Genomic DNA, 27,937 nt, shown 5'->3' on the forward strand with positions numbered 1-27,937 from the left:
CTTTTATCCTTTACGTCACTCTTCTCTGAACCTTTTCTATTTGCACTATTTTTTTTTTTATTACATTTGTACCCCACGCTTTCCCACTCATGGCAGGCTCAATGTGGCGGGCAATGGAGGGTTAAGTGACTTGCCCAGAGTCACAAGGAGCTGCTTGTGCCAGGAATTGAACTCAGTTCCTCAGGACCAAAGTCTACCACCCTAACCACTAGGCCACTCCTCCACTCCATGTGCCTCATCTTTATCAAGATGAGGCACATGAGACTGAAAGTGTGGATGCACCATGGGCCTACATAGAGGCATAATGATAGTTTTGTTCTCCATGACATGACCTTGATAATTAGAGATTTCAGATCATCTTCACTTTCAATCAGTAACATGATATCATCAGCATAGCAAAGATGGTTGAGTCTTCCACCAATTTTCACACCTTGAGTTTCTTCATGCAGTCTTGCTCCTTGATGAAGCCACTGAAAATGGAATAGTTTATTTTTTTCTTCCACAATGGGGTAAGCAAAGGATGCAACATCTACCAATGTGAAAAGTTTAGAGACGCTATTTTGATGCAGTTTATTTATTTGATAATTGTATCCCACATTATCCGAATACAAGTTAATATATAATACATGTTATCAAAACTGTAAGAGTTAAAGTAACATTCTTGGAAAAAGTAGCAGTGAGGAGAAAGATCCTTGACTATAACCGATTTCAACATCAGTTGATACTATTTAATCAGAACCCACCTTTTGAAGGATTTTGGATAGAAATGAAATTGATTTGCAAATTAAAGACAATAAAATACTGTAGTTGGGGTGTTAGTGCACTTGAGCACACAGCAATAAGGTCAACAAATAAAAAAAAATTGCTTCAAAGCAAGAGGAGAAAGAAGTGAGACTCACAAGATCCAGTGTACAAGTACTTTCCCCATTAAAAATAAAAAACAACTTTTAGTCTCTCTGGCCTATAAAGTGATTCTTAAGCATTAGAGATTGGTGTAAAATAACATTTTATATATGAGCAAATGCCATGTTATTTAGGATCTTATCATTAAAGGTACTGTACTTAGGTGGAGACACATTAAATGAAATATGATCTCACTCTTTCATTTGCAATATTGAAAAGTGAAAATGAATGAACTGTGTAAATATCATTACACGGTTACAGCCTTCCATTAAAAAGATTATTGCCAGAATTAAAGATGGGTCTCCAGGACACTAGAAAATACAGTCCACACATTTAACAACAGAGGATGTTTTATTCAATAATTATTCCTCTCAGTAAAAGAGAAGGGAATAGAATTTCCAGCTCTTCTAGGGGTGGAGCAGCAAACAAATCTCACCAGCTACTTCCAAGTAAGCCAGGCTGGCTGGCCACTGTCAAAGACAGGATGCTGGGCTCGATGACCCAATGTCTAGGGCTTTTAACCCTGGGATTAATGCAGCTATACTGTTGAGCTGACCCATGAATTCTGAATTATCACACAAACAGCAATGCTCAGCCTTTCATGGGCCAGGCACCTACCTCCATATGCTTCTGTTATTGATGGGATGCCTTTCACGATACATGGAGGCATCTAGCAGTGGCACCATGTTTTCATTCCTCATTTCTGCTGCCTCAGGGTGTCACTTTCAGTTGTGTCTGGCAGTTTCTACACTCTCTCTCTCTCTCTCTCTCTCTCTCTCTCTCTCTCTTCATAGATAGAGAGAAAGAGAGAAGTGTGTGTGTGTATGTATATGTAACTCTGGGTTGCATATGAATATCAGATGGGCTGCAGAAATATATTTTTTGTGGACTGGATGAAGATCAGGCTAGGGCTAGCAAAGCTAGAAGGCCGGTTGGCACAGAATCCAAACTCTCTGCATACTTCTCACCATGAATATATCAGTCCACACAGTTTAATATGCTCACATTTGTAGAGAGTTTACTGAACTTGGATAGCCAAATAACAATTATCTCCAACAAATTATTTAAACCACTTGATTATCCCACTACAGATAATTAAAGAGATAACACTTACAGTCCTCTATAGTTTTTTTTCCTTATTCTCTTTTCCTATTTACAGTGTCAAGGCATAGTGAGCTCCTTTAAGAATAGTCTTCCTTACTAAACTTATTTTTCAGACTCTGGGCACTGTCCCAGAGGGAATCTCCTCTGTTAGTCTCTTTCTCTCTTTAGGTAAGTTAAGATCTCCACACTTTCTCTGGGCACTGTTCAAAAAGGGAATCTCCTCTGTTAGCTTCTTCCTCTCTTTAGGTACAGTAAGTTAAGATCTCTACACCCCATTGGACACTGTCCCAGAAGGAATCCACTCTGTTAGTTTCTCTTTAGGTAAATTAGGTTCTCTGCACCTCCTCTGGACACTGGCCCAGAGGGAATCTCCTTTGTTAGTCTCTCTGTCTCTTTTTAGGTAACTTAGCCCTTTCTCTGTGAACAGAGAACAGAAATATTTATTCAGCAAGTCTGCTTTATCTCTATCAGCTTCTACATATTGCTCCCCTTCACCCTTGAGCCTCACAATGCCACTTTTGCACTTAAGATAGTGAAAGTTATTGTTGTCCAGACAGAGCTTTCTAGAGGATGAGCAGGTCCCTCCCTGGTATTTATCCCTCAGGTCCCGGTGGTTTGAGTGAATCAGTTTTCTTGGCTGGACCCACTTCCGGACGATTTTCTTGGCTTTCCAAGGCATCTCCAGTGATTTCTCTGTGACTTGGGAATCAGAGGTTTCCTCTAACTCGAAGAAATCTTCCCCACACTTGCAGCATCTTATCAGTTGCTGAATCCGCTCACCCTATGAGTCAGGCTCCTCTCTCTATATTTTCTATATTTTCTCACCTTGTCGTTTCCATTTTCAATCATTTTTGCTATCTCTTTTCACCCTTTTATCTCCTCTCTTTGATCTTTATTATCAAGTTTACTGTTCTGCCATTGTTACTGGGGAAAGAAGAGAAAGGAAAGAGTCCAAATCTGATGGACAAGTAAATAACCCAAAAGGAGTGAGGCAAAAAGCAAAACAAGGATTCCAAAATGTCAGTATAACAATACAGTCAACAATATCAGCACATCTCCATACACTGTATAGGACCATTGTACAGAAACATATGCTACAGGTTCTTTGACCCCTGAAGCAGGCTCACACACTGAAATATGGCTGTGTTGGGTCCTTAATGTGCTGATATTGTTGCCTGTATTAAAGGTCCTACATACTGACATCTTGGAATCCTCAGTTTTTTTGCCTCACTCCTTTTGTATTGTTACTGGGGAAACATTTTTAGAACACTTTTGGATTGTACGAAGCCAAAACATAGAGCTTTGGTAAAACATTGGTGCAACAACTGATACCATGATTGGCCTTAAAAGGGATGCAACATGGAGAGCACAAGCACAGTTTTTAATCTGCCGTTTGACACTTTTGGCTTTGTGGCAGCATGGAAATGTGTGACCAGAGTTACAATATCACCATGTGTCCCCTGTGTGACAAGACATGCAGCTACTGGAAAATGAGCTCCGCCTGTGCCACTGCCCGAGCAAGTCACCTCTTCGACAACCCAGCAACAGTCTTCTTCTCCGTCTTCATGGCCTTGTGGGGTAAGATATTCTGCTGTAGAAACCTGGGTCAAGCATCAATTATAGGGACGTGGGATATTGTATTCACCTGCAGAAACCTAGGGTAAGGATCACTTATAGGAATGTGGGATGTAGCATTCACCTGTATAACTATGGGTAAAGCATCACTTACAGAGATGTAGGATATGGCATTCTGCTGTCAAAACCTGGTATGGGGCATGAGTTATAGAGATGTAAGATATGGAATTCTGCCATAGGAATGTGATAATGGGTTTGTTTTAGTATATGTAATATGGTATTGTGAGTGCCATGTTACTTCACATTAATATATATATTTTTAATTATTATTATGCTTTACTAACTGCCTTTTTGAAAGAGATTCACTCAAGGCCATGAGCACCCAGAGGTGTAACAGCAGTCATAAAAGTAGTTATTATGTATTTATTTAAACGTCTTAAAATGTTCAATTACACTCCAAGCATAGTGCCACAACTGAAAAATTAACAAGCCATATATTGTAAAACACAATAAAATACAAATGTGATCATAAAACCTAGAACAAGGTATGAAGTCCAGCTTTCTGCACAAGGCATGCAGTACCTGCTTAACCATTAGCCAAACTAGGCGAAACCTATTGTAACAACATCTATCTGGCAGACACAGCTGCTGTCGAAAGCAAAATAAAATAAAATTTACTATTTAAAAGTGGAACATCCAATGATATGTTTTATAGGACTGTTCTGGAAGCAGCAATGTGGGGATGATATAAATGTAAATTATCAAAGTAGGGCATAGTCTGAACGTTAATACTCTTGCACTGGCACTGACCAGGGGAGTCTGAAAATGCCTCATTAAAGATACCAGTAGTTTCAGAGAACCACAAAGCCATGGAATTGTGTCACACCATGCATGTTTATGTCACATGCGTGTTTATGTTTGTGTCACACCATTACTGCAGACCTCTGATGATGGAACTAGGCTAGTTGCCATCAGACCCTACCTGTGATACTTTGCACACACTAAATAAAGAAAAACTGCAATGTAACTATCAGTGACAGAAAGTCAGGATGTGATGGTACAGAATGCTGCCTCAGGGAAGTTAACCAAAAAGACATGGCTAATTTGCTGGTGACAACATGATACCAATAAATCCACTGAACACGTGAATGTTACACTAAAAAATAAAAACTCTGAAACTGCCACTTGAAGTCGCAATATATTTGCAAGCACTTGGCCTCAGTTTCTGTGTGCCAGAAAGGATGGTCATGCTTGTAAGCAGGAGGTGTCTTTTTAAAACTTTTTCAGGAATGGAATTAATATCAGGTTGAGAAGTGTTAGCTCTTAATATTGATTAGACTATTATTACAACAACAAAAAAAAAAGAATAAATCCTGCTTTAAACCATTTTACTATCTTCTGAAGCTGGTCACTAGAGCATGTACCAATGTTGTGCAAGTGTTTGTATGTTTGCTGAAAAACATTGTCCCTTCTCTATGCCTCTAGTAGTAGTAACATTAATAGAATCTCTGGGAGAAGCCACTTGGATGAGACCAATTATGGCGCAGTTAAGTTCTTCATGTGTGACTGAATTACAAATGTCTCTTGAATCATAGCGAGTTTTGGCTAAGGTTTCCACTTTTTCCATTTGCTCCCTGTTTGCTGAAATCATTGCCTGCCTGCATGCATTGACTGACTCAGTACAGTACGGGTGCACACATGCATTTATTTAATATATGCCTGAACACATCTGCTAACGTTTAAGTTCAGTGCAATTCCCCTGAGGTCACCCTTTCTCTGTAGAGTTACTTCTCTCCACGCTACCTTATTTACATCTATCTCCTGGGCTATTCCCGGCTTTTAAACATAGTTCCTCTGGGAACTTCCTCTGCTTCTTGAGAAAATCGAATGAGAGAGAAAGCAGAATTCTTTGTCACATGTTTTTGCACAATTGCAAAGTCCTTGTGATAATTGATAAAACATAATATTAGTTTTGGAATATAATTTTAATTGCATCTGTGATTTTCTCTAAGTCCTTTCAAAAATATCAGCCAGGTGAGAGGGGAGTTGTTTTCTTATCTTTTCTGTGAATAAACAGCAAGGATGGGAGTTAATTAGGCTAGTGCTTAGAAAAACATTATGGGTCAGAACCTCAGTACCAAGGAACTGAGAGATTAACGTTTCACAGAAGTGTTTATTAAGCTGAGTCTCTGTCATGCTGACACGGGATCCAGTATAAATAAAGATGAAATTGTTAAAAGAGACTGCAGGAGGATGAAAGGAAGATTACTTATCTGTGAGGGTAATTTTCAGTTTTTTAAAAAAAAACCAGGAAGGTCACTTGAAAATTCTTGCTTAGCCAGTAAAAGTCCTACAGATTTTGGAAGTTCAAACTCCCCATTGGTAAATATACCCAAGGTATTAAAAATAAACTCATCATCCCCCTAATTCTATATATAGCACTCAAAATTGTGCACGCAAACTTGAAAACACACCAATTAGCGTTGATAATTGGTTGCTAACAATCAATTATTGGCACTAATTGGAATTTACGCATACATCTTTATAGTCACTATTTTATAAAGATGTTCATGTAAATTTTTCCATGTGGTTACAAAAAGGGGACATGGCCATGGGAGGGGCAATGGCTGGTCAGGGGCAGTTCTAGGATTTGTGCAAAGCACTATAGAATTCATAAGTACATAAGTATTGCCATACTGGGGCAGACTGAAGGTCCATCAAGCTCCCGCATCCTGTTTCCAACAGTGGCCAATCCAGGTTGGCAAGATCCCAAAACAGTACAATACATTTATGCTGCTTATCCTAGAAATAAGCAGAGGATTCTTCCCATATCTCACAGAAATGTGAACAACACAAAAGGAGTGAGACAAAAGAACTTGGTCCTGGAGGCACCCTAGCCAGTCAGGTTTTCAGGATATCTCCACAATGACTATTCATGAAAGAAATTTGCATGCACTGTCTCCATTGCATGAAAATCTCTTTCATGAATATTCATTGTGGATATTCTGAAAATCTGACTGGCTGGGGTGTCTCTAGGACCAGGTTTGGGAACCACTGGCTTATGGACTTTTCTTTTAAGAAGATATCCAAACCTTTTTAAAACCCCACTAAGCTAACTGCTTTTACTACATTGTCTGGCAACGAATTCCAGAGTTTAATTACAGAGTTAAGTGAAGAAATATTTTCACCGATTCGTTTTAAATTTACTAATTTGTAGCTTCATTGCGTGCCCCCTAGTCCTAGTAATTTTGCAAAGAGTAGTCAACAATTCACGTCTACCCGTTCCATTCCACTCATTATTTTACAGACTTCTACTACTACTACTACTTAACATTTCTAAAGCACTACTAGGGTTACGCAGCGCTGTACTCCCTGCTCGTAGGAGCTTACAATCTAAAGGACAAAATGTGCAGTCAATCAAGTTGGAGCAGCAGTCTAGATTTCCTAAATAGAGGTGACATGGTTAGGTACCAAAGGCAACATTGAAGAGGTGGGCTTTGAGCAAGGATTTTAAGATGGGCAGGGAGGGGGGCTTGACGTATGGGCTCAGGAAGTTTATTCCAAGCATAGGATGAGGCGAGGCAGAAAGGGCGGAGCCTGGAGTTGGCGGTGCGGAGAAGGGTACTGAGAGGAGGGGCTTGCCCTGTGAGCGGAGGTTACAGGTAGGAACGTAAGGGGAGATGAGGGTAGAGAGGTAATGAGGGGCTGCAGATTGAGTGCATTTGTAGGTTAGTAGGAGAAGCTTGAATTGTATGTGGTACCTGATCGGAAGCCAGTGAAGTGACTTGAGGAGAGGGGTGATATGAGCATATCGGTCTAGGCAGAATATAAGCTGCTTAGGTACAGGGATTTATAAATTTGTAAATCCTGTGCTCAAAATTGGGCATGGATCCCGAAGCCAAGCACTATTCTGTAAATGACGCCCAACTTGGAGTGCCATATACAGAACAGTGCTTAGCACATATTTGTTTTTTTTGGGGGGGGGGCACCATTTTACAAACTTGAGTACCGTATGTACATTGATAGTACAGTGACATCCCTTTTCCCTGCCTTGTTGGGTTCAAAGAGGTTTTCTCCAAGGGTAAATATCTGTTTACTCATGGAGAATTGCTTTGAAAATGGGAGATTGCATCCATATGACCAAACTAGTCACCTGATTAAAGCAGAAGGTGTTATTGGCCACAAAGATTTTACATCCCAGTGCAGAAATAAAGAACAGGTGGGAAAGGAAAGCAGGGAGGAAGTGGAGCAGGATCTAAATGAACCTGGAAATGATCCCATTTGTTAGTAGGTTTAGAGCAGTGCTTCCCAAGTCCAGTCCTGGCGTACTGCTTGCCAGTCTGGCTTTCAGGATATCTATAATGAATATGCATGACCTTGATTTGCATGCACCGCCTCCATTATATGCAAATCTATTTCATGCATATTCATTGTGGATATTCTAAAAACCTGACTGGCAAGGGGTACTCCAGGACCTGACTTGGAAAACACTGGTTTGGAGCAGTGCTTTTCAGTCCTTTCCTGAAGGCACATCTAGCTAGCCAGGTTTTCAGGATTACCACAGTGAGTATGCATGAGATAAATTTATGTCACACAGTGGCGTAGCAAGGGCGGGGCGGTGGGGGCAGTCCACCCCGGGTGTCACCTCAAGGGGGGTGCTCCCAAAGTCCTCTTCTTCCTGCCAGCTCCCGCATCCTACTACCTTTAAAAAAGAAATCTCGGAAGCCGAGGCGCAGTGCCTCGCGTCTGCATGCAAAAGCAGTGTGGATCGTCTCTTTGGGCCTTCCTTCACTGTCTGTTCCGCCCTCCGCTGACGCAACTTCCTATTTCCGCAAGGGCGGGACAGACAGAGTGAGGGAAGGCCCGAAGAGACGATCCACACTGCTTTTACATGCAGACGCGAGGCGTTGCGCCTCGGCTTCCGAGATTTCCTTGTAAAGGTAGGGTGCGGGAGCTGGCAGAAAGTAGAGGACTTTGGACGGAGCTGAGGGTAGGCACTGGGTCGGGGGGGGGGACTCAGATGCGAGAAGGGGGAACAGATGGGAGAAGGGGCGTGGAGCCTCCCAACAGTTAAAATGCACTCGGTGGGGGGGGTCATCGTGCTGCACATGGGGGGCGGGGGTGCAACGGCGAACCACCCAGGGTGGCAGCCACCCTTGCTACGCCACTGATGTCACACACTGCTAAACAGAGCAAATCCAAGTGCTTTATAGTAAAAATAACATTTTGAGGGAAGAAATAAACACAGGAAAGTGCATACGGTGGCTTAGATTACAAACAGTACATATAGTATGAATTACAAGTACTATAGTCCTGCACACTGACTGGACAGCTGTACCTGCAGGACAGGTTATGACTCACTGGTCTAGCAGGTTATCTTTAAGGATATAAATAAGAGAATGACTTTAGTAATAACACAAAAAAATCAGCAGACCATAGATCAGTGTTTCTAAACCACAATGCTGCATTATAAAAAAAAGTATCAAATGAAAGGGTCCTTAGAAAAAACTTTCTGTGGCTGGGTAACAAGCCAAGGTTAAATGTTCTTTCAACACACACATTGCTCAGAGGTTGACAGAGCTGGAGCAGCCAAACATGAGAAAGTGTAGAATGGCACTTCCTGCCTTTACCATGCATGACTCAAATAAATACTGATCTTTCATAGATAAGATGTTTGCAGCAGGCTGCAATATGCAGCCTTGCAGCTCATGAGCACTGTTCTTATCCTATCCTATGGTTTACAAATAAAAATTTATGAATCAGAAACAATTCTGGGGCATTTCATGTGATGACTTTACAGAATGGCAGTCTTTTAGATATATTTAAAATGTACATGGCAGGTGAAGGGACGAGAAACGAAGAGTTCAGTCACCTTACATCCTGACTGGTATTCCAGCTTCCAGCTGTGCAGGAAATTAAAACTGAAGTTTGGCTCATATATATATATATATATGTACTCCCAATCACTGATTTGGGAAATTCAAGAGAGAAGGAAGGGATTTGTCCCATTTCCATTTCAAACAATGAAATCTCCTTCTACTACTACTACTTATCATTTCTACAGCGCTACAAGGCATATGCAGCGCTGTACACCCTACTGTCCCGTAAGCATAAATTTGCCCATCCAAGCTCTGTGCTGGATTTTTTGAGAGTTGATGCTAGTGCTGATGTGAAAGATACAGGGGGTTTGCCTGCAGCATGAGACAGTGTGTTGCAGTGAGCTGAAGGGATCTGTGCTGTGTGAACACCTGCTAGTTTGTCACTATTTTTAGCAGATATCTGACATCTCATTTTACGTACACTGGCCAGTAAGTTTATTTACGATACTATTTCTGAGTAATATCCCTGCTGTCAGTTTCAAGAATATTTAGGCGGAAATGTTCAAAGTGGGCTACCGTTAAGATGGGTTATTTTACTGTTAATCCCAGTTATTAGTAAGTAGGTATCCCTGCATAAAACGGGACCTGTGCTAAAATAGCACCAGTTAGTGGTAAAATAACATGTCTTAACAGTAGCCCACAATGATAATTTCCTCCCACCCTTAGTGTGAAGAGTTTTAGACTCTGATAACCAGAGCTGATATTGTGATGTCATAATGCCTTATTCCACCAATGCCTAAGAGTCAACCTCATCAGTGATATCACAATGGCCAGATTGTCCTGTACTTGGCTCACTTTTATTACATATAGCAGTGATTTCAATTTCTAGAGACATTGCTTTTTTGTTTAACTAAGGGTGGGAAAGGGAAATGGGACTTGATATACCGCCTTTCTGTGGTTTTTGCAACTACATCCAAAGCGGTTTACATAGTATATACAGGTACTTACTTGTACCTGGGGCAATGAAGGGTTAAGTGACTTGTACAGAGTCCCAAGGAGCTTCAGTGGGAATCAAAGCCATTGCCCCAGGATCAAAGTCTGCTGCACTAACCACTAGGCTGGAGTTATTAAGGTAGGCTAGAGCCCGACCGAAACCAAATCTGCAACTGAAATTGGCTGCTTGGTTTCGGCCAAAACCAAAAAAAGAAACTGGCCCCACCCTCTGAACAGCCCCCATTCCCTCTGACCAAAAAGTGCCCCTCCAGGACCTACCCACCAGTCACAGCCCCCCCTTGCAAACTCCCCTCTTCCACACCCCCCCCCCCCCCCCGGTGGCAATTCCACCACGAAACCACCTCCCGGCAGCAGCCCACTCCTGGGCCTACTATATCGTTGGTGACTAGTGGGGGCAGGAGCGATTCCTACTCACTCCTACCCACGGCTGGCTCCTAAATCAAAATGGTTTCCAGGACATCCAATGGCAGTTCTGTGAGACTGCCACTGGAGGTCACAACAGCCATTTTGAGATTGGAACTGGCATCGGCAGAAATGACTGAGGATCTCACACGGTTTCAGTTCTAACCAAAAATACACAGACATTTTTAGCCAAAACAAGGCTGAGTACAGATTTTGGGCCGGTTTTGGTGCCAAAACCAAAACCAAGCTTTGGTTGACTTCTATGGTGGGCTACCGTTAAGAGGTGTTATTTTACTGTTAATCTCAGTATCTAGTAACTAAGTCTTATTTACATAAATTGGGACCTAGGCAAAAATAGCTTGAGTTAGTGGTAAAATAATACATCTTAATAGTAATCCACATTGGAAACTTCCCTCCATAGAGCATTAAGGAAAGAGAGAATCTACTCAATATAAAAAGAGAAGGATTCAGGATTGTTCTTTAAATATGGTGCTTGCTGGTGTTTGAAATAGTTTTAGGAGCAGAATGATTTGTTTCAAAGCTTTTTTTTTATATTTAAATTTCAGCTGCCACATTTATGGAACATTGGAAGAGGCGACAGATGCGTCTTAATTACAGATGGGATCTGACTGGGTTTGAAGAGGTGGAGGTTAGTTTTCTAATCACTGTGATTGTACTCCATTACTGAGTTTTTGAGCAGGAATTCTTTTTAATCATGATTTTTTTTTCTCAAGTCTGGTAGATTTTTTTCCTTGTATTAGAGGATAGAGATGGGCAGTCGAAAAATTCTTTGTGTCGTTTCCCATGTCGGTCACAGAAATTTTCATTTTATTCAGGTTTTTTTGACCATGTTGCTGCTTTAGGAGCACATAGGGGCCCCTTTCACCACACTGCAGTAAAAGGGGGCCTGCGATGGCGTCGATGCATGGGTTTGCCTGCGCTGAGGCCCCATTTTACTGCAGCAGGTAAAAGGCTTTTTTTTTTTATATAAAAAGGAAATAGCCATGCAGTAATTTAGTCCTAGCAAAACGAGGAAGGCTGCTGTGACTCAAACACAAATAATTAGGCATTAACAAGTGAAGAGTCCAGTATATATACTTGATCAGATTAATCAACACGATGTATTTAAAGTTTCAAATCTTCATTTTTCTATGTTTGTGCTGCGTACGCCTTGTAGTGCTATAGAAATGCTAAATAGTAGTAGTAGTAAATGTTCTTTTCTTTTTGCATCAACTTTCTTACAATATCAAAGAGATAAATCTGCTCAACAGCTAAGAATGCTGTAATGAAAAATTGAGGTCAGACAAGATGTAATCTGATCACATAAATATGTGACATCATCTTTTCGATATTGTAAGAAAGTTGATGCTCGGCTCCTGATGAAACATATAAAGTGAAATGGGTTTGGCCACCGTCGAGCCATAGCTAAGTGCGCAACAACTTTTCATTTTAATTTTATATATATATATATATATATATATATATATATATATATATATATATATATATACAAAAAGAAAAGAACGTTTGAGAATAAAGGAAGATTTGAAACTTTAAATACATCGTGTTGATTAACCTGATCAAGCATATATACTGGACTCTTCACTTGTTCATGCAGTAAATTAACCATTTGCTAGGCAGCCATTTCCTGGGGGAGCCCTGACTGCCACCTATTTAGGAGGCGGTAAGGGCTCCTGTGCTAACCCAGTGGTAACCGGGCAGTGCACACAGTGGAGTCCACTGCAGTAGTCCAGTGGTAGTGCCAGATCACTGCACGGCAAGCCCACTGAGGGCTTGCTGTGCTATAGGAAAAGGGCCCCTTAGTGCGTACTATTATTGGTAAATGAAAAAATACAAAATTTCAAATTTTTCTGCTCATTATCATTTTTTAAAATTTTATATTTATTAATTTTACATTCACATATAACTGTTTAGGGAATGTCCGTAAATCTACGTCAATGACAATAAACAGATTAACTCTATTTCTTTTTTAAATTTGTCCACAACACATTTGGATCCAAGTACAAGGCAAAAAGAATTTAACAGGCAAAAATAACAATAATATCATTAGAGCAAGGAGGAGCAAGAGAACGCTCGCAATCGACCTATAGCATTAAGTTGTGGGTGTATACAAAGAGTCCCTAACACTTTCTTTAGAAATAATAAATTGCAACAATTTTGGGGGGGGTCAAAAATGTAATTATTAGTTTCTTGAGACACATAACATCTACAAGGAAATTTTAATTTAAACAAAGCTCCTAAGTTGAGAACTCTTGGTTTAAGCACCAGGAATTCTCTTCTTCTTTTTGTGTGTCTTTGGCCAAATCTGGAAAAACTTGAATTTTACTTCCCCCAAAAAGTGCATTAATATGACAAAAATAGGCTTGAAAAATGTTATTTCTGTCCGGTTCTACAGCGAAAGACACCAAAAGTGTGGTTCTTTCAGTCACCACCTCTAATGAACTCTCCAAGAATTCAGTCAAATGGCAGCAATGAGCAAAGACAAGCAATTCCTTTGCTCATTGTGTAGTACATTATAGAAGCTTGAATGCAACACAGACTCAACCATGGCATCAAGCCTGAACAAAACTGAGCACCTCTGCAGGGAATTTCTCTTATACACAGCTCAATAGCATCACTCTGTCCCTAGCGAAGCATTTTAGAGCAAAGCAGAAAAGCACAGACTGTGCTGTCCATGCACTGCAGGCCTTCCAACCATGTGTCTCATTTTTTGATTAAGTTTTGCATGAAACTTGTGTCCCGTGGGTTCAACAAACACAATCTAAGAGCACTGGGCTCCGTAACTGCAAGGTTCACAATCTGATGCACTGCTTTGAAGCTGGAGGCCACTAATGGAAGGGCTGCATATTTCATTTACAATAAGTCTGCAGACTGAAATTTAAGAATGAGCCACAGATAGAAATCCAAGATCTGCAGGACGCATTACATATACGTATAGGCCCCAAGTCATCCAGTCATAGAAAGCCAGTGAGATTAGCTGTTTCAGACTCCTAAAAAATAGCAATTTGCCTGTTTCTGTTCCTCTTTCATTGTAGTTTTAGACTTATCACCAGGTAGCCTTTTTTAGTCTCAATGTGCTCAATATTTAAAAGGGATTTAACCATATAGGAAGCTCCTACCTGGTTAAATCCCGATGGCCAGCTCCTAAGCTGATATTCGGGACACTTAACTGAATAGTGCAGTTGAATTTCTGCTGTCATCGCCATGACACTTTCTGGTCTGTGTGTGGAGTTGCGGTGGCAGTGGGACTTATCTGATTAGCAGCAATATTGAGTTTGCTAACCAGGTAAGGTCCTTGATAAAGTCAAACCAGCAAACAGGGTGTCCTAACTTTATCTGGGCAGTTAGGTATCAGGCTGAAAATCAGTCAGTACCTGGATAAGTCCCGGCAGCTACACATTCGCTACTGGAATCCAGATAAGGTCAGGCGTTGAATATCTGGATATAAAAAGTCCACGGTAGACAGTATTCACAAAAATGATTACCACCACAGCTAAATATTGACCTAAATATATTTTAGCTTTTGTATTTCTGGGGGGGGGGGGGGGGGATTTGGAAAAAAAAACCAATATACAGCTTTTGGAGGCCACCCTGTGCTGGTTTCATGTTTTTTGTGTGTCAGTACAATGCCCACATGGGCTCTGATAAAAATCTTTTCAGCTGTCTGTGCTGTATTCATGCTTTACGTCTATCAATGTGACACATGCCTGGGGCTCTGATAATGATCTTTTCTTCAGATGTCCATGCTGTACTCATACTTTACGTGTGTCACTACGACACCTGTATTAGGGCTGTGCAAGGCAAAAAATATCTTTATGATTTTGTTTCTTTTTCAAGTTTCTTTTTGTTTTTCTTTTTTGGTTTTATTTTTTCATTTCTATTTTGTTGTTTTAGTGTGTGCTTGCTCAATTCATTTAGCTTGCACTAAAACAACAAAAGCCAAATAAAATTTGCTGTCATGGTAGGTGGAATGATTATGGTTTATGGCTACGGTTTATTTAAATTTCCTTTACCGCCATGACTAATTGACAGCAGTGGTTTACAACAGTTCAAAAAACAAAAGGAAAAAAAAAAGGAACTGCAAAAATTGATAGGAGAGAGGATAGATTAAGAACACAAAACAGCAGGGAAACAAATGGGGGTGGGGGGAGGAAATAATTGTAGAGAGGCGAAAGAGGGGAAGAGAGGATTGTGTCAGTTTGGATTAAAAACACTACAGAAAGAAAAAAAAACAAATGTTAGGGCCCTTTTATTAATCTGTGTTAGGAGCTAGCATGCACCTAAGGCAGAGAAAATGGCCTAACATGGGACAAGCTAAAGTATTCCATGTTAATTTTGTCATCTGTGCATGCTAAGGGCCAGATTCTATAAAAGGCACCTAAACAATCTACACAGTAACCATTTCTGCCTAAGCGTATTCTGTAAGTGGCACCTAGATTTAGACGCGGCAAATAGAATACGCTCAGTTGATTTACCAGCGCCTAAAACTATGCACCTCCATTTACAACAATGAAAATGGGACGTAAATCCTCGTGCATAGATTTATGCGTACTGGGCCATATTCTGTAACAACACACGTAAATTTGGGAACTCCCACAGAATGCCCGTTTCCCTGGCCATGGCCACGCCCCTTTTGAACCGCGTGCTTTAGAATTTAGGCATTCATTAGAGAATATGCTTAGTGAGTTATGCGCGTAAATTCTAATTATTGCCAATTAGTGCTCATTATTGCTTAAGTGCTCTTATCAATGCTGATTAGCTTGTTAAGCCAATTAAGTTATGCACATTGTTATAGAATACGCCTGGATTTTGGTGCGGATCTCTAGGCGTGCTATATAGAATCTGGCAGTAAGAGCACAGAATTTTTTGTTTGTTTGTTCTTTTGTGGTGGGGGGGGGGGAACCTGGACGAGCTAATCAGTTAGTGTGCTGGCATCACCACCGTGTTAACTAGTTAGTATGTCCATAATGCAGAAGCCCTTAGCGTCTCCTAAATAGGAGATGGTAAGTTCTCTCATTTTAAGTTTTGAAAATGGCTGCATGTTAATGCTAACATTAGCACATGAGAGAAGAAGAAAACCGAAAGGAATCCCATGTAGAATGTAGCAAAACAAATGACAGTGGGAAGGTGGAGATGGCTTGAGAAACACCAGGTGCGCAGGATGATCATAGGTTTCTAAAAGACTTTATTTCTTATACTTGCAATAACACGCAACACCCAATAAGGCACTGCATTTTAGCATAAGTGCCTGCCTCAGGGATCACGAAAAAGACAATTTGCCACTACCAAGGTCTTTTTCAAGACTGACTACACAATTGTTGAAGCAATGTTCTATTACTATATTCAAACATTTCTCTGGACACATCAATACCTTGAGACCAGTGGCATTCCTTGGTCAGATGGCCGCTGTGCAACCCCCCCCCCCCCCCCCCCCCCCGGGTGCAGCATCGTCCAACCCCCCCCATGAGTGTAGCATTGTCCGTTCCACCCCCCCCCCCCCCGGGTGCAGCACAACACCCCCCGGCACATCATCTCCAAGCCCCCCCCCCCCCCCCCAGGTGCATTCTTCTTACAGCTGTCGGCTCTGCTAGTTCCCTTCTCCCTCTGCCCCGGAACAGGAAGTAACAGCAGAGGGAGCAGGGAACCAGTGGAGCCTACAGCCGCGCCACTGCTCCCTGCACCCCTCCTGCAGCATGCACCCAGGGCGGACCACCCCCACCGCTCTACCCTCGGTACACCACTACTCGTGATCCCTGAGGCAGGCCTTTTATACTGAAACGGAACCACGTTTGGTGTTGCATGTTATCGCAAGTATAAGAAATAAAGTTTTTTTAGAAACTTTTGATCATCCAGCATACCTGGTGTTTCTCAAGCCATCTCAACATTAGCACATGGGCCATATATTTTGGAAATATAAAAGCTGAATTTACAGCCTGCGCTAGAAATGAACTTAGCGCATGGGAAAATCCAGCGTGAAGTCCATTGTTACCATAGCATTGTGCTTTAAAAAGTTAGCACATCCCTGGCCTGCAGGGAGCTCTGCATAGGATCGGTACGTCCCACAGAGTCCTAACACTGACTTTGTTTTTCCAAAGAGCAAGGTAGTGTATGAGCCAGACTGTTCTACCAACGTAAAGGGCCCTGTTTACTAAGCCGTGCTGTAGGTTCATAATCTTTTTAGCATGTGCTAACGCTAGAGGGTGTCTCTATCGTTAGCACACACTAATTTTTAATGCGCTCTAAAAAGTTAGCATGCCTATAGCATGGCTTAGTGAACAGGGCCCAAAGAATTGTTTTATAAATTTATCTCCCAACATAAAATTCTCAGATTTCACCTTCAGATTATAGTATTTATTTTTTATAAATTACATGTGACAGGTTTTGAGCAAACAAGTGTAAGTAGAAATCTAATTCAGCAACCCATTTGCTTATCAGTAGCAACAATCAATATTGATTTAAATTAGGATGTTTTTAATCAGTTTGAACCAAAACAGTGTCTGAAGCAGTTAAGTAATGATATGTTCTTTTGTGTTTTTCATTTTTTTTTTATTTTCTGCAGGGGACAGTAAAGGTTTGGACTTTTTTTTTTTTAACTGCTTTTCTCTTTACCTTGCCTGTCTCCTGGTTTCAGTCTCTTTAAATATCTTTCCAACATACTTCCAACTTTTTTCCAGTTTTTCAGTTCTTTTGCTGAATTATCCTTTTTTAAAAAAATCAAATACATTTATTTTCCTCCTGTTTAATTTTGTTTAATTTTCCTTTTTGTTCCTTACTGATGTGTGTACAAGAACTAGAAGGTCATCATGCACTAACTACTACAACAGAACTTAAAGACATATGGAGGATAACCATTTATTAATTCACTCATTTATTAGTCCATTCAAGTCTAGAAAACTATCATGCCATCAAGCAAAGACATTCTACAGTATCATTCATGAGAATATGAAACAAGGTTTGTCAGTTTGGTGGGTATTATGCTAAGATCTGTAACTTATTTCCTTAGGATCATCCACGGGCAGAATATGAAGCCAAAGTCTTACAGAAATCTTTGAAAAAGGAACGGAAAAACAAGGAGGTAAGATGACAGCTGGAAGGTGTGTGTCTTGTCTTATCTGATTTTTTTTTTTTTACAGTAGATGCACTGTGTATTGTTTTCATAGAAAAGCAAGAACAGGATGTAAGAGATCTGCTTATTCAAAGTTTTATCCAAAACTAACATTCTACTTGGAGTTATATATAACAGATTATTTACTAAGGGTTTGTGTTACTCACTGGCATAGTATGAAAAAAAACAATTGTATATAGAAGACTCAAAATCATGAAAACAGAGACTTTGGTTTGTATTATAATGGGATTACTTCTATTCTCTATTTTGTCCTTATCAATCTTGTATACTGCTGTAGTACAACTTTTCATAGATCCACATTAAACTGATAAGAGCTCTTGTTCGCATGCTAATCCAGACCCCACTTGAATAATATCTTCAATTGCACCACATACACTTTCACTTGTATTCCATTACAGAGACAGAAACTTTCAAGACAGATTAAACAAGCATCATTAACCTCTTTCACATAACTGCAGTTGATTCCCAAGCCTACAAACCCTCGTCTTATTTGCTTTTTCCCTTTATGATTAAACATTCTTTTTACTGGTGAATAATCAAAAACAGGGCATTTAACTATTATGTTTCAAAATATCCTATTCTCCTTGCTGTCTCCTCCCCAGACAGCATGTTTAGAGCGTTTGATAGACCCTCATTGGAACAAGAGCTGGCAGAGCACCCACTGTGAGGTGCTTTAGCAGGACTGCATGTGGCCAGCAGGGGCCACTACAGTAGAAGCGGCTGTCCTCCAGTCTTGGCCCTGGGTACATTGTCTCTGTGGCATGCTAGGTTCAACTGGTGCCACTGGTTGGAAATTCCAACTTGAATCTCCTCTGTCATAGCATGCAGTACTCAGGCTTGCCTGCAGTCTTATTAATCACTTGTATACCCACTGTGCTTATAAAATATGTGGTAACAGCTCTCATAAACGCTGAAAAGGCAATACTGAATGGAATTTGAAGATTATTTATTTGTCTTTGGCTGGAAATAGCATAAGTTCTGAAGGTGCTGAGCTCCCTATCTATATTCTCACACATCTTTATTTGTGGTATATAGGGGATAGGATTTGATATATTGCTTTTCTGTGGTTACAATTTTTTTTTTTTTTTTACCTCGCACTTTCCCACTCATGGGCACTTTCCCACTCATGGCAGGCTCAATGCAGTAGGCAATGGAGGATTAAGTGACTTGCCCAGAGTCACAAGGAGCTGCCTGTGCTGGGAATTGAACTCAGTTCCTCAGGACCAAAGTCCACCACCCTAACCACTAGGCCACTCCATCAAAGTAGTTTTCATATTATATACAAGTACTTATTTTTGTACCTGGGGCAATGAAGGGTTAAGGGGTCCTGTTACTAAGCTGCGGTAAAAAGTGGCCAGTAGTGGGGGGCACGTGTTTTTGGCGCATGCTGGACCATTTTTTCCTGCGACTGGGGAAAAAAAGCTTTTCTCAATGGAGGCAGTAATTGGCCATGCACTAGAATTAAAAGTAGAACGCAGTTATATACTGCCTGAGCCCTTACTGCCACCCATTGATCTAGTGGTTAGGGCTCATGCGCTACATGCGCAGTAATGCAGTGCACGCTAATGTGGCCATGCTGCTGATTACCTCTGGGAATGCCCCCCATAGTAGAAAACAGAAAAATATTTTCTACCACATGACACAGCACGCACCAACATCAAAAGCACCACAGGGTGCCCACGCTTGGTGCAAGCTATCCACGTGTTAGCCCTACTGCTGTTTTGTAAAAGGACCCTATGGGGCCCTTTTACTAAGGCGCATAGCTGCCTACGCACGTACAACACATGTCAAATTAGAACTACCGCCCGGCTACCGCATGCACCAGGTGGTAGTTCTAATTTTGACGCTCGTCCAAAACGCACAGCAGAAAATAATTTCTATTTTCTACCACGTGGCCCTAACCAGGTGGTAATCGGCAGTGTACGTGCACTGATGATTACCACCCAGTTAATGCGTGAGACCTTACTGCTAAGTCAGTGGGTGGCGATAAGGTCTCGGGCCCAAAATGGATGCGTGCTGATTTTTATTTTGCCGCCCGTCCACTTTCGGCAGAAAAAAGGCCTTTTTTTGCAGGTGCGCTGAAAAATGAACCTGTACGCCTCCAATACATGTATCTACTCCAGCTCAGGCCATTTTTCAGTGCATCTTAGTAAAAGGGCCCCTAAGTGACTTGCCCAGAATGCAGTGGGAATTGAGCCCAGTTCCTCTGGTTCTCAGGTCACTGCATCAACAATTTAGCTATTCCTCCACTCCTAGAGGGCAGGCATCTTGTAAGGGTATGAACAAAAATCAGATCTAAAAAACAAACCAAGCCAAATCTAGATCATATTTGTTGGTTAGGCTATAAGAGCTTGTACCCAAGATGTATTGCAGATTACTAAAAGACAATTCAATAACCGGGCGCATGCAGTTAAGTGCGCCTTGCGCATGGAGGTGCACTATGCACAATTCTATAAGATAGTGAGTACATGTTATAGAGCGCAACTGCTAGGGGTATACAGATGGGCAGAGCATGGGATTGTCTGCAACTTATGGTGCAACTTATAAAGTACGCCATTTATGCCTGCCATTGACCTGGCCTAACTTTAGGTGCACCAATGCAAGGTTTTGCTAGTATTCTTTAATGGAATCTTGGTGTTCATCTGCTGGTATAGTATAGACACTCCCTACCCATCATTTAGATGCCTGACTGGAGGTGCCCTGACATGCACCCAAATGTCTCAGAAAATGTTAAATGTTCCTATTACTTTCAGAACGGCCAAGGATAAGACTCACCCATTAAAGACCTCTTTTGGTCATGGAGGTAGATACCGCAGTAATGTTCTTCTGTTCATCTCAAGCTTCCTTTTCTTTGTTCTTGGTGCTGCATGAGTTTCTTTCCTATGAAGATCATGCCCAGGTTACTCAGAAGACTCTCAGGCTCATTTTCGAAAGAGAAGGACGCCCATCTTTCGACACAAATCAGAAGATGGGCGTCCTTCTCACAGGGTCACCCAAATTGGTATAATCGAAAGCTGATTTTGGGCGTCCCCAACTGCTTTCCGTCACAGGGATGACCAAAGTTCAAGGGGGCCTGTTGGAGGCGTAGTGAAGGTGGGACTTGGGAATGCCTAACACATGGACATCCTCGACCCATAATGGGAAAAAAAGGGCGTCCCTGATGAGCACTTGGATGACTTTACCTGATCCTGTTTTTCTTACGACCAAGGCACAAAAAGGTGCCTGAACTGACCAAATGACCACCGGAGAGAATTGGGGATGACCTCCCATTACTCCCCCAGTGGTCACTAACCACCTCCCACCCTAAAAAAAATCTTTAAAAATATGTTGTGCCAGCCTCTATGCCAGCCTCAAATGTCATACTCAGGTCCATCACAGCAGTATACAGGTCCCTGGAGCAGTTTTAGTGGGTGCAGTGCACTTCAGGCAGGCGGACCCAGGCCCATCCCCCCCTACCTGTTACACTTGTGGTGGTAAATGTGAGCCCTCCAAAACCCACCAGAAACCCACTGTACCCACATCTGGGTGCCCCCCTTCACCCCTTAGGGCTATGATAGTGGTGTACAGTTGTGGGTAGTAGGTTTTGTGGGGGGGGAGGTTGGGGGGCTCAGCACACAAGGTAAGGGAGCTATATACTATTTTTATTATTTATTATTTATTGCATTTGTATCCCACATTTTCCCACCTATTTGCAGGCTCAATGTGGCTTACATAGTTTTATTATGACATTGTCGTTCCAGGATTTCAGATACAATTAGTGATGTGCAGAGATTAAGTAAGGGAAGAAAGAAGGAAGTGATTAGGGGTTAAGTATAGAAGGTGGACTTTCATAACTGGGTGGGTTGGTGAAGTGGATTAGTGAAGCTATAGGTTCTCTTTGTAGGCCTTATTGAAGAAATATGTCTTCAGAGATTTGCGAAAGTTAGTTATTTCGTCAATTGTTTTCAGGTCTGTAGGTAGTGCATTCCATAACTGCGTGCTCATGTAAGAGAAGGTAGTAGCATGCATCAGCTTGTATTTTAGTCCTTTACAGCTGGGGAAGTGCAGATTGAGAAATTTGCGGGATGATCTTGTGACGTTTCTGGGAGGTAGGTCCACGAGGTTTAGCATGTAGATTGGGGCATCTGTGTGAATGATTTTGTGTACAATCGTACAGATCTTGAATGCAATGCGTTCCTTAAGTTGGAGCCAGTGAAGTTTCTCTCTTAGGGGTTTTGCACTTTCATACTTAGTTTTTCCAAATATGAGTCTGGCGGCAGTGTTCTGGGCTGTTTGGAATTTTTTGATAGTCTGTTCTTTGCAGCCAGCGTACAGTGCGTTGCAGTAGTCCAGATGGCTTATTACCATCAACTGTACCAGGGTACGGAAGATGTATCTCGGGAAGAAGGGTTTTACTCGTTTGAGTTTCCACATGGCGTGGAACATCTTTTTCGTCATGTTCTTCACATGGGCATCGAGAGTGAGGTTTCGATCAATGGTAACTCCAAGAATTTTCAAGTTTTGTGAGACAGGAAGAGAGCAGTATGGTATGATTATGGTGGAGAAGTTTTTTATGTTATGTTGAGAGGTGAGTACAAGACGATTGTGTTTTTTCTGTGTTAAGTTTTAGTTGGAATGCATCCGCCCAGGTGTGCACGATTTGGAGGCTTTGGTTGATCTCGTTGGTGATTTTATTCAGATCATGTTTGAACGGGATGTAAATTGTGACGTCATCTGCATATATGTAGGGGTTGAGGTTTTGATTGGGGGCAATTTATGAAGTTCACTGCAGTGCCCCCTAGGGTGCCCAGCTGGTGTCCTGGCATGTCAGGGGGGACCAGTGCACTATGAATGCTGGCTCCTCCCATGACCAAAGGGCTTGCATTTGGTCGTTTCTGAGATGGGCGTCCTTGGTTTCCATTATCGCCGAAAATCAAATGACCAAGTCAAGGGATGACCATCTCTAAGGATGACCTAAATTTCAAGATTTGGGCATCCCCGACTGTACTATCGAAACGAAAGATGGATGTCCATCTTGTTCGATAATACAGGTTTCCCCGCCCCTCCATCGGAACATTTTGAGAGGATGTCCTCAGCAAAACTTGGGCGTCCCTTTCGATTTGCCCCTCCACGTCTACAAACCTTTAGCACCTATCATTCAAGTAGCAGCCAGTTCCTCCTATTGCATTTGTAGCTATTTATTCCAATTATATACTCCACCTTACCCGCTGAAAGCCTAAAACAAATCGCAAATACATATATCAATGGTTTAAATAGCTCTGCATTGGGCACTACCAGTCCAAAATATACAGAACTAGACTGGGCCCATTTGATAGACTGTTTCAATTCCAGTTTCAGATTTTTTTCTTCATATATATCCTTCTTATACAATTCCATCATAACTTTATACTGTTGAAATATGAAAAATAAAACAACAAAATAAGAAAAGAAAGAAAAAGGAAACAGGACAGGTAGGTCACGGAAAAACCTGACATAAATAAATTGAACCCTCTAGGAAGGATTTCAAGAGTAGCCATTCAGCCTTTCAAGACCAATTGACCAGTTATAACCATAATATTATAAGGAGTGCAGATAACGGTCACCAAACCATATTGATGATCTGCAATCTCTTGAGGTTTTTTTTGGTGGTAGCTCTTTCAAACTTTTACTATAGGTCATGCAAACCATATTCTACCAGTGCGTAATATTAAGCACGCTGGGATCTTTCCAGTTACATATAATCATCCATTGAGTTAACAAAAGAAGAATGTCCAGCAGCTAGAGCTGGGACAGTGCAATAACCCTGTCAACAACTGTAGACTTAAATATTATACATACTGTATATAGAGTAAAGGGTCATGGATTTGATATACTGCCTTCAGTGGTTCAACCAAAGCAGTTTATATTTATTATACACAGGTACTTTCTCTGTCCCTAGTGGGTTCACAGTCTAAGTATTTGTACCTGGGATCATGGAGGTTTATGTGACTTGACCAGGATCACAAGGAGCTACAGTGGGAATTGAACCCACTTCCTTAGGTTTTCAGCCCACTGCTCTAACCATTAGGCTACTCCTCCACTTGTTTGAGGTAAAATGTAAAGTTATTTTCCATATTTTGTCTAAAATAATTGAATACACTCACAACTAAACACCATGATGCTTATTTTAGAAGTGCCAGTCACATTTAAAAGATCAATGTTGGAATTCACCCGTGCTACTCAGGAATTAGAATTTCTTATTTCTAAAGCACCTTTGTCCAAGGCAGCAGTACAACATGACATATATAAAATAAAACAACAAACAAAGAACACTCTTAAATAGCAAAAATCATAATAGTAAAAATCCATGGACTGAACTTAACCCATTAGTGCCCAATGTTCCCATATTTGTTCCCACATATAGGAACATTGGGCACTAATGGGTTAAGACAAGTTTGATTATTCCAGATAGAATCACAATGTTCAGTTTGTCACTTAATGTGCCAGATTATATATACGGTACCTAAAAAAATCCACCCAGTAAACATTTCCCGACCTGGATGTCTCAGTTCTGATTTGTACATTCTTTCTACAGTGCTGCTTCTCATCTGCCAACATACCTATAAGCACATTGCAGTGCCAACTCATGTTGATGTCCCTGAGGTCAGCCATGATACTGTACTATTCTAGACTAGAGGCTTGTATCCCACCAAATCCCCTTAAAAAAGGTGTGAGGCAGGTAACAAAAAGACCCAAGCAAAACAATCAATCAATAAGTATACAAAAACAATCTCCTAATTTCACATAGCATGTTTTGTAAAAAGATAACTTTTAAGTCTTTTTCGAAACAATAAAAGAAGACAAAGAATGAACATCCTGTGGAAGACAATTCCAAATTCTAATAGCATGGAAAACTAGAGCTGGGCCATATACCCCATAATCCTATAAAATTCAGCAAAAATCACGCATGCAAATTTGGGCACCTGCCCAATATGCATGCACAGTTTAGGCCCTGTTTAAGAAGGTGCGCTAGCATTTTTAGCACATGCTAAAAATTAGCAAGTGCTAACGCTAGAGACACCCATAGGAATATATGGTTGTCTCTAGCATTAGCGTGCGCTAACTGTTAGCATGTGCTAAAAATGCTATCACACCTACAGTGTGGCTTAGTAAACAGGGCCCTTAATTAAATAACAAGCTAATTAGCACCAATAATTAGCTTTAATAAGCAATTATTGGCGCTAATTAGATTTAATTAGCATTTATGCGTATAAATTTAGGCACAGGATCCATGCTTAAAATGTAAGCGCGATATGAAAAAGGGGGTGCAGAAATGGTAGCGTCATGGGCATAATGGGAGTGTTCCTAAAATTAACACACGTAGGATATACATCTAACTTGCACCATGTCTCAGCTGATGCAAATGGCCACACCTAAAGTTAGGCACAATTCCCAGGCATAAGTGCTATTCTATAAACCACGCCTAACTTTAATTTGAAATAATTTTTATTAAAGAATAATCCATGATAATATCAACAAAACAGGACTTATATATGAATTTTGCACCAACAAACAATATTGAAGTCTTCACCCACCCATCTACCCCCTCCCCCACCCCATTACCCCAGTCCCCACCAACAGCTTCAGAGCACACAGAGGGCTTGTGTTCTTGTAGCCCCCCCCCCCTCCTGGGCTGTAAGAAATAGCAAAACACCCCCATCGCCCCCCCCACCAACCCCACAAAAATAGCAAGACTGCAAAGACACACAAATATCTAGAGAAGCATGTCTCACAGAATATTCAAAATCAAACCACACCTTCTTGGAGTCAAAGAGCAAAGGTAAGGCTCCCAAACCAGCAGGAATTGTTTTCTCCTCTTAGGGGATCCCTTGGCATATCTAGCCTCCCAAGTCACCAGGAGATGAAGTTGTTTTTTCTATTGCCAAAACTTCAGGGGCTTAGGAGACAACCAATGTTGCAATATGCACTTACGTGCTACCAAACTCATAAAATAGCAAGGTGTTGCCCCTATGTCTACTGTGGTACTCCCCCTGTTTATCTAATAAAAACTGTTACCTTGTATCAGTTGCCCCTCTCTCCAGGAGGGGACTAATGTAATTATTAAGGGACACCCAAAAACTGTGAATTTTGGGACAGCTGCAAAAGGAGTGATAATAAGAGTTATCATAATGTCTTCACCTAGGGCATGTTGAGGACTGTATCCCTCCCATATGATACAGCTGCTGTTGTGCAAAGTAAGCTCTGTGAAGCACCTGAAAATAACATTCCCTCAGTCTCACAGGGCATAAGGGCCGGGATACTCTGCACAGATTTCAAAATATACCAACCCAGTAGGGACACCCCCAAGTTTCCCTCCCATTTATGTCTCAAAGCAAATCTTTTGTAGGCTTAACCATGCCTAACTTTAAGTGTAGCTTGTAGAGTACACTTTTTTTGGCACCAGTTTTCTTGGTGCCATATATAAAATCTAGCCCATAATGACCCATATTTCATACCTTTCAGAGATGGTAACTGCAAGATAAGGCAATCCACGCTTTGGCTCTTAAAAGAAGAACTTAACAAAGAAAGTCTTCCAGAGCTTTACCATATAATGGTTTGATAACTAAACAACAGAGTTTAAAAGAAGTTTGTGCTTCAATAGGAAGCCAGTGGAGATCAGCAAACAACAGTCAAATCTATGGATTTTTGAAAGGGTCCATGTAATTCTATGACTAATAAAGAATAGAGTCTGATTTAAACTAGCCAATAGTACAGTTGACATGAACTTCGACACAAAAACCACCAATAAATTTTCTTTTCACTCTATTTTTACATTTTAACATTTTCTCTGGCTTTAGATATCTACTTTTTTACTTTCTGTATGCCAGTATTAATGGTATAAATTACTTTATAATTATTTATAAAATTGGGATCTCTCATGTTCTATTCTACTTGTTTGAATAGTAAATTGGTTTTACTCCAAGATCCTGATTTAATTTGGTCAAGAGCAAATTGGGGGGGGGGGGGGTTCTATAATTGGAAGCATAGGAAGTCTATATTTCATAGATAACTTCTGAAAAGGGTATCAGCTTTTCTTTTTCCACAAGTTGACCTATAGTCCAGATTCCATTTGAATGTCATGTAGGACAACTTGTCACTGAAGCATTAATTTAAATCTGGGATTAAATCAAATAGGATTTCCAGCACTATAGACCCAAGAATTATGAAACCCTTATCCATGTAATTCAGGGCCTGAAATTTGTTATAATTCATCACGTGCACAAAATAAATGGAGTTGGAGGGGGTGGGGGAGAGGGCGAGTCTTTCAAATAGTGCTAAGACCAGGGGTCAACATAAAACTAACAGGTAGCATGTTTGACACAAATTAGAGAAAAGCATATTTGTCATTCAATCTAATTATGCTGTGAAATTTGTTGCTGGAAGATGGTGAAGACAGTTCGTACAGCTATATTTAAAATGGGTTTAGACTAATTCCTGGATGAAAAACCCCATAAACCATAATCATAGAGGCTTGGGAAAGCCACTTCTTATCTCTGGGCATGAACAGCTAGCAATGGGTCTACTTCTTGGGGTCAGCGCGCACTTACAAAGCAGACTGATGTGTTGATCTCCGTGGTGGTTTATCTCAATGCTTTGTAACACTCTATTTGCATGGTCCTTTTTTGTTTCCTTTGATTGCCATCAGAAGCGCCGAAATATGCCAGAAGAGACAACAAACAAATGGAAGCAAAGAGTTAAGACAGCAATGGCTGGGGTGAAATTGGTACATTTTACGTCAAATTTAATGAGAAACTCACTTGTATGAGTTTTTTTTTTTTAATGGAAAACAATTGTTTTTCTCAAGAAACTTTGGCTGTTGAAACTTTTTTTAAACATCACTTCACTGTAGTTTTTTTTCTTCCCTCACCCAGCACTGAGTTCATTGGTCTTGAGAATGCACTGCATGAATAGTGTTCAGCTTAGTATAATTTAGTAGATGTATGGGGACTGTAGA

General features: G+C 40.9%; 1 protein-coding gene across 1 annotated transcript in view; it reads left to right on the forward strand.

The window, feature by feature from the left end:
* Positions 1-27,937, forward strand: part of ANO1 (anoctamin 1) — a 187,448-nt gene that overhangs the window by 112,661 nt on the left and 46,850 nt on the right. The window contains exons 11-14 of the mRNA XM_030200739.1: positions 3,425-3,585; positions 11,384-11,466; positions 17,398-17,409; positions 17,842-17,913. Coding sequence (XP_030056599.1) covers positions 3,425-3,585; positions 11,384-11,466; positions 17,398-17,409; positions 17,842-17,913 — 328 coding nt within the window. The remainder of the gene's footprint in view (positions 1-3,424; positions 3,586-11,383; positions 11,467-17,397; positions 17,410-17,841; positions 17,914-27,937) is intronic.

Source organism: Microcaecilia unicolor, chromosome 4 (assembly GCF_901765095.1).
Source record: "Microcaecilia unicolor chromosome 4, aMicUni1.1, whole genome shotgun sequence".
Taxonomy (NCBI): domain Eukaryota; kingdom Metazoa; phylum Chordata; class Amphibia; order Gymnophiona; family Siphonopidae; genus Microcaecilia; species Microcaecilia unicolor.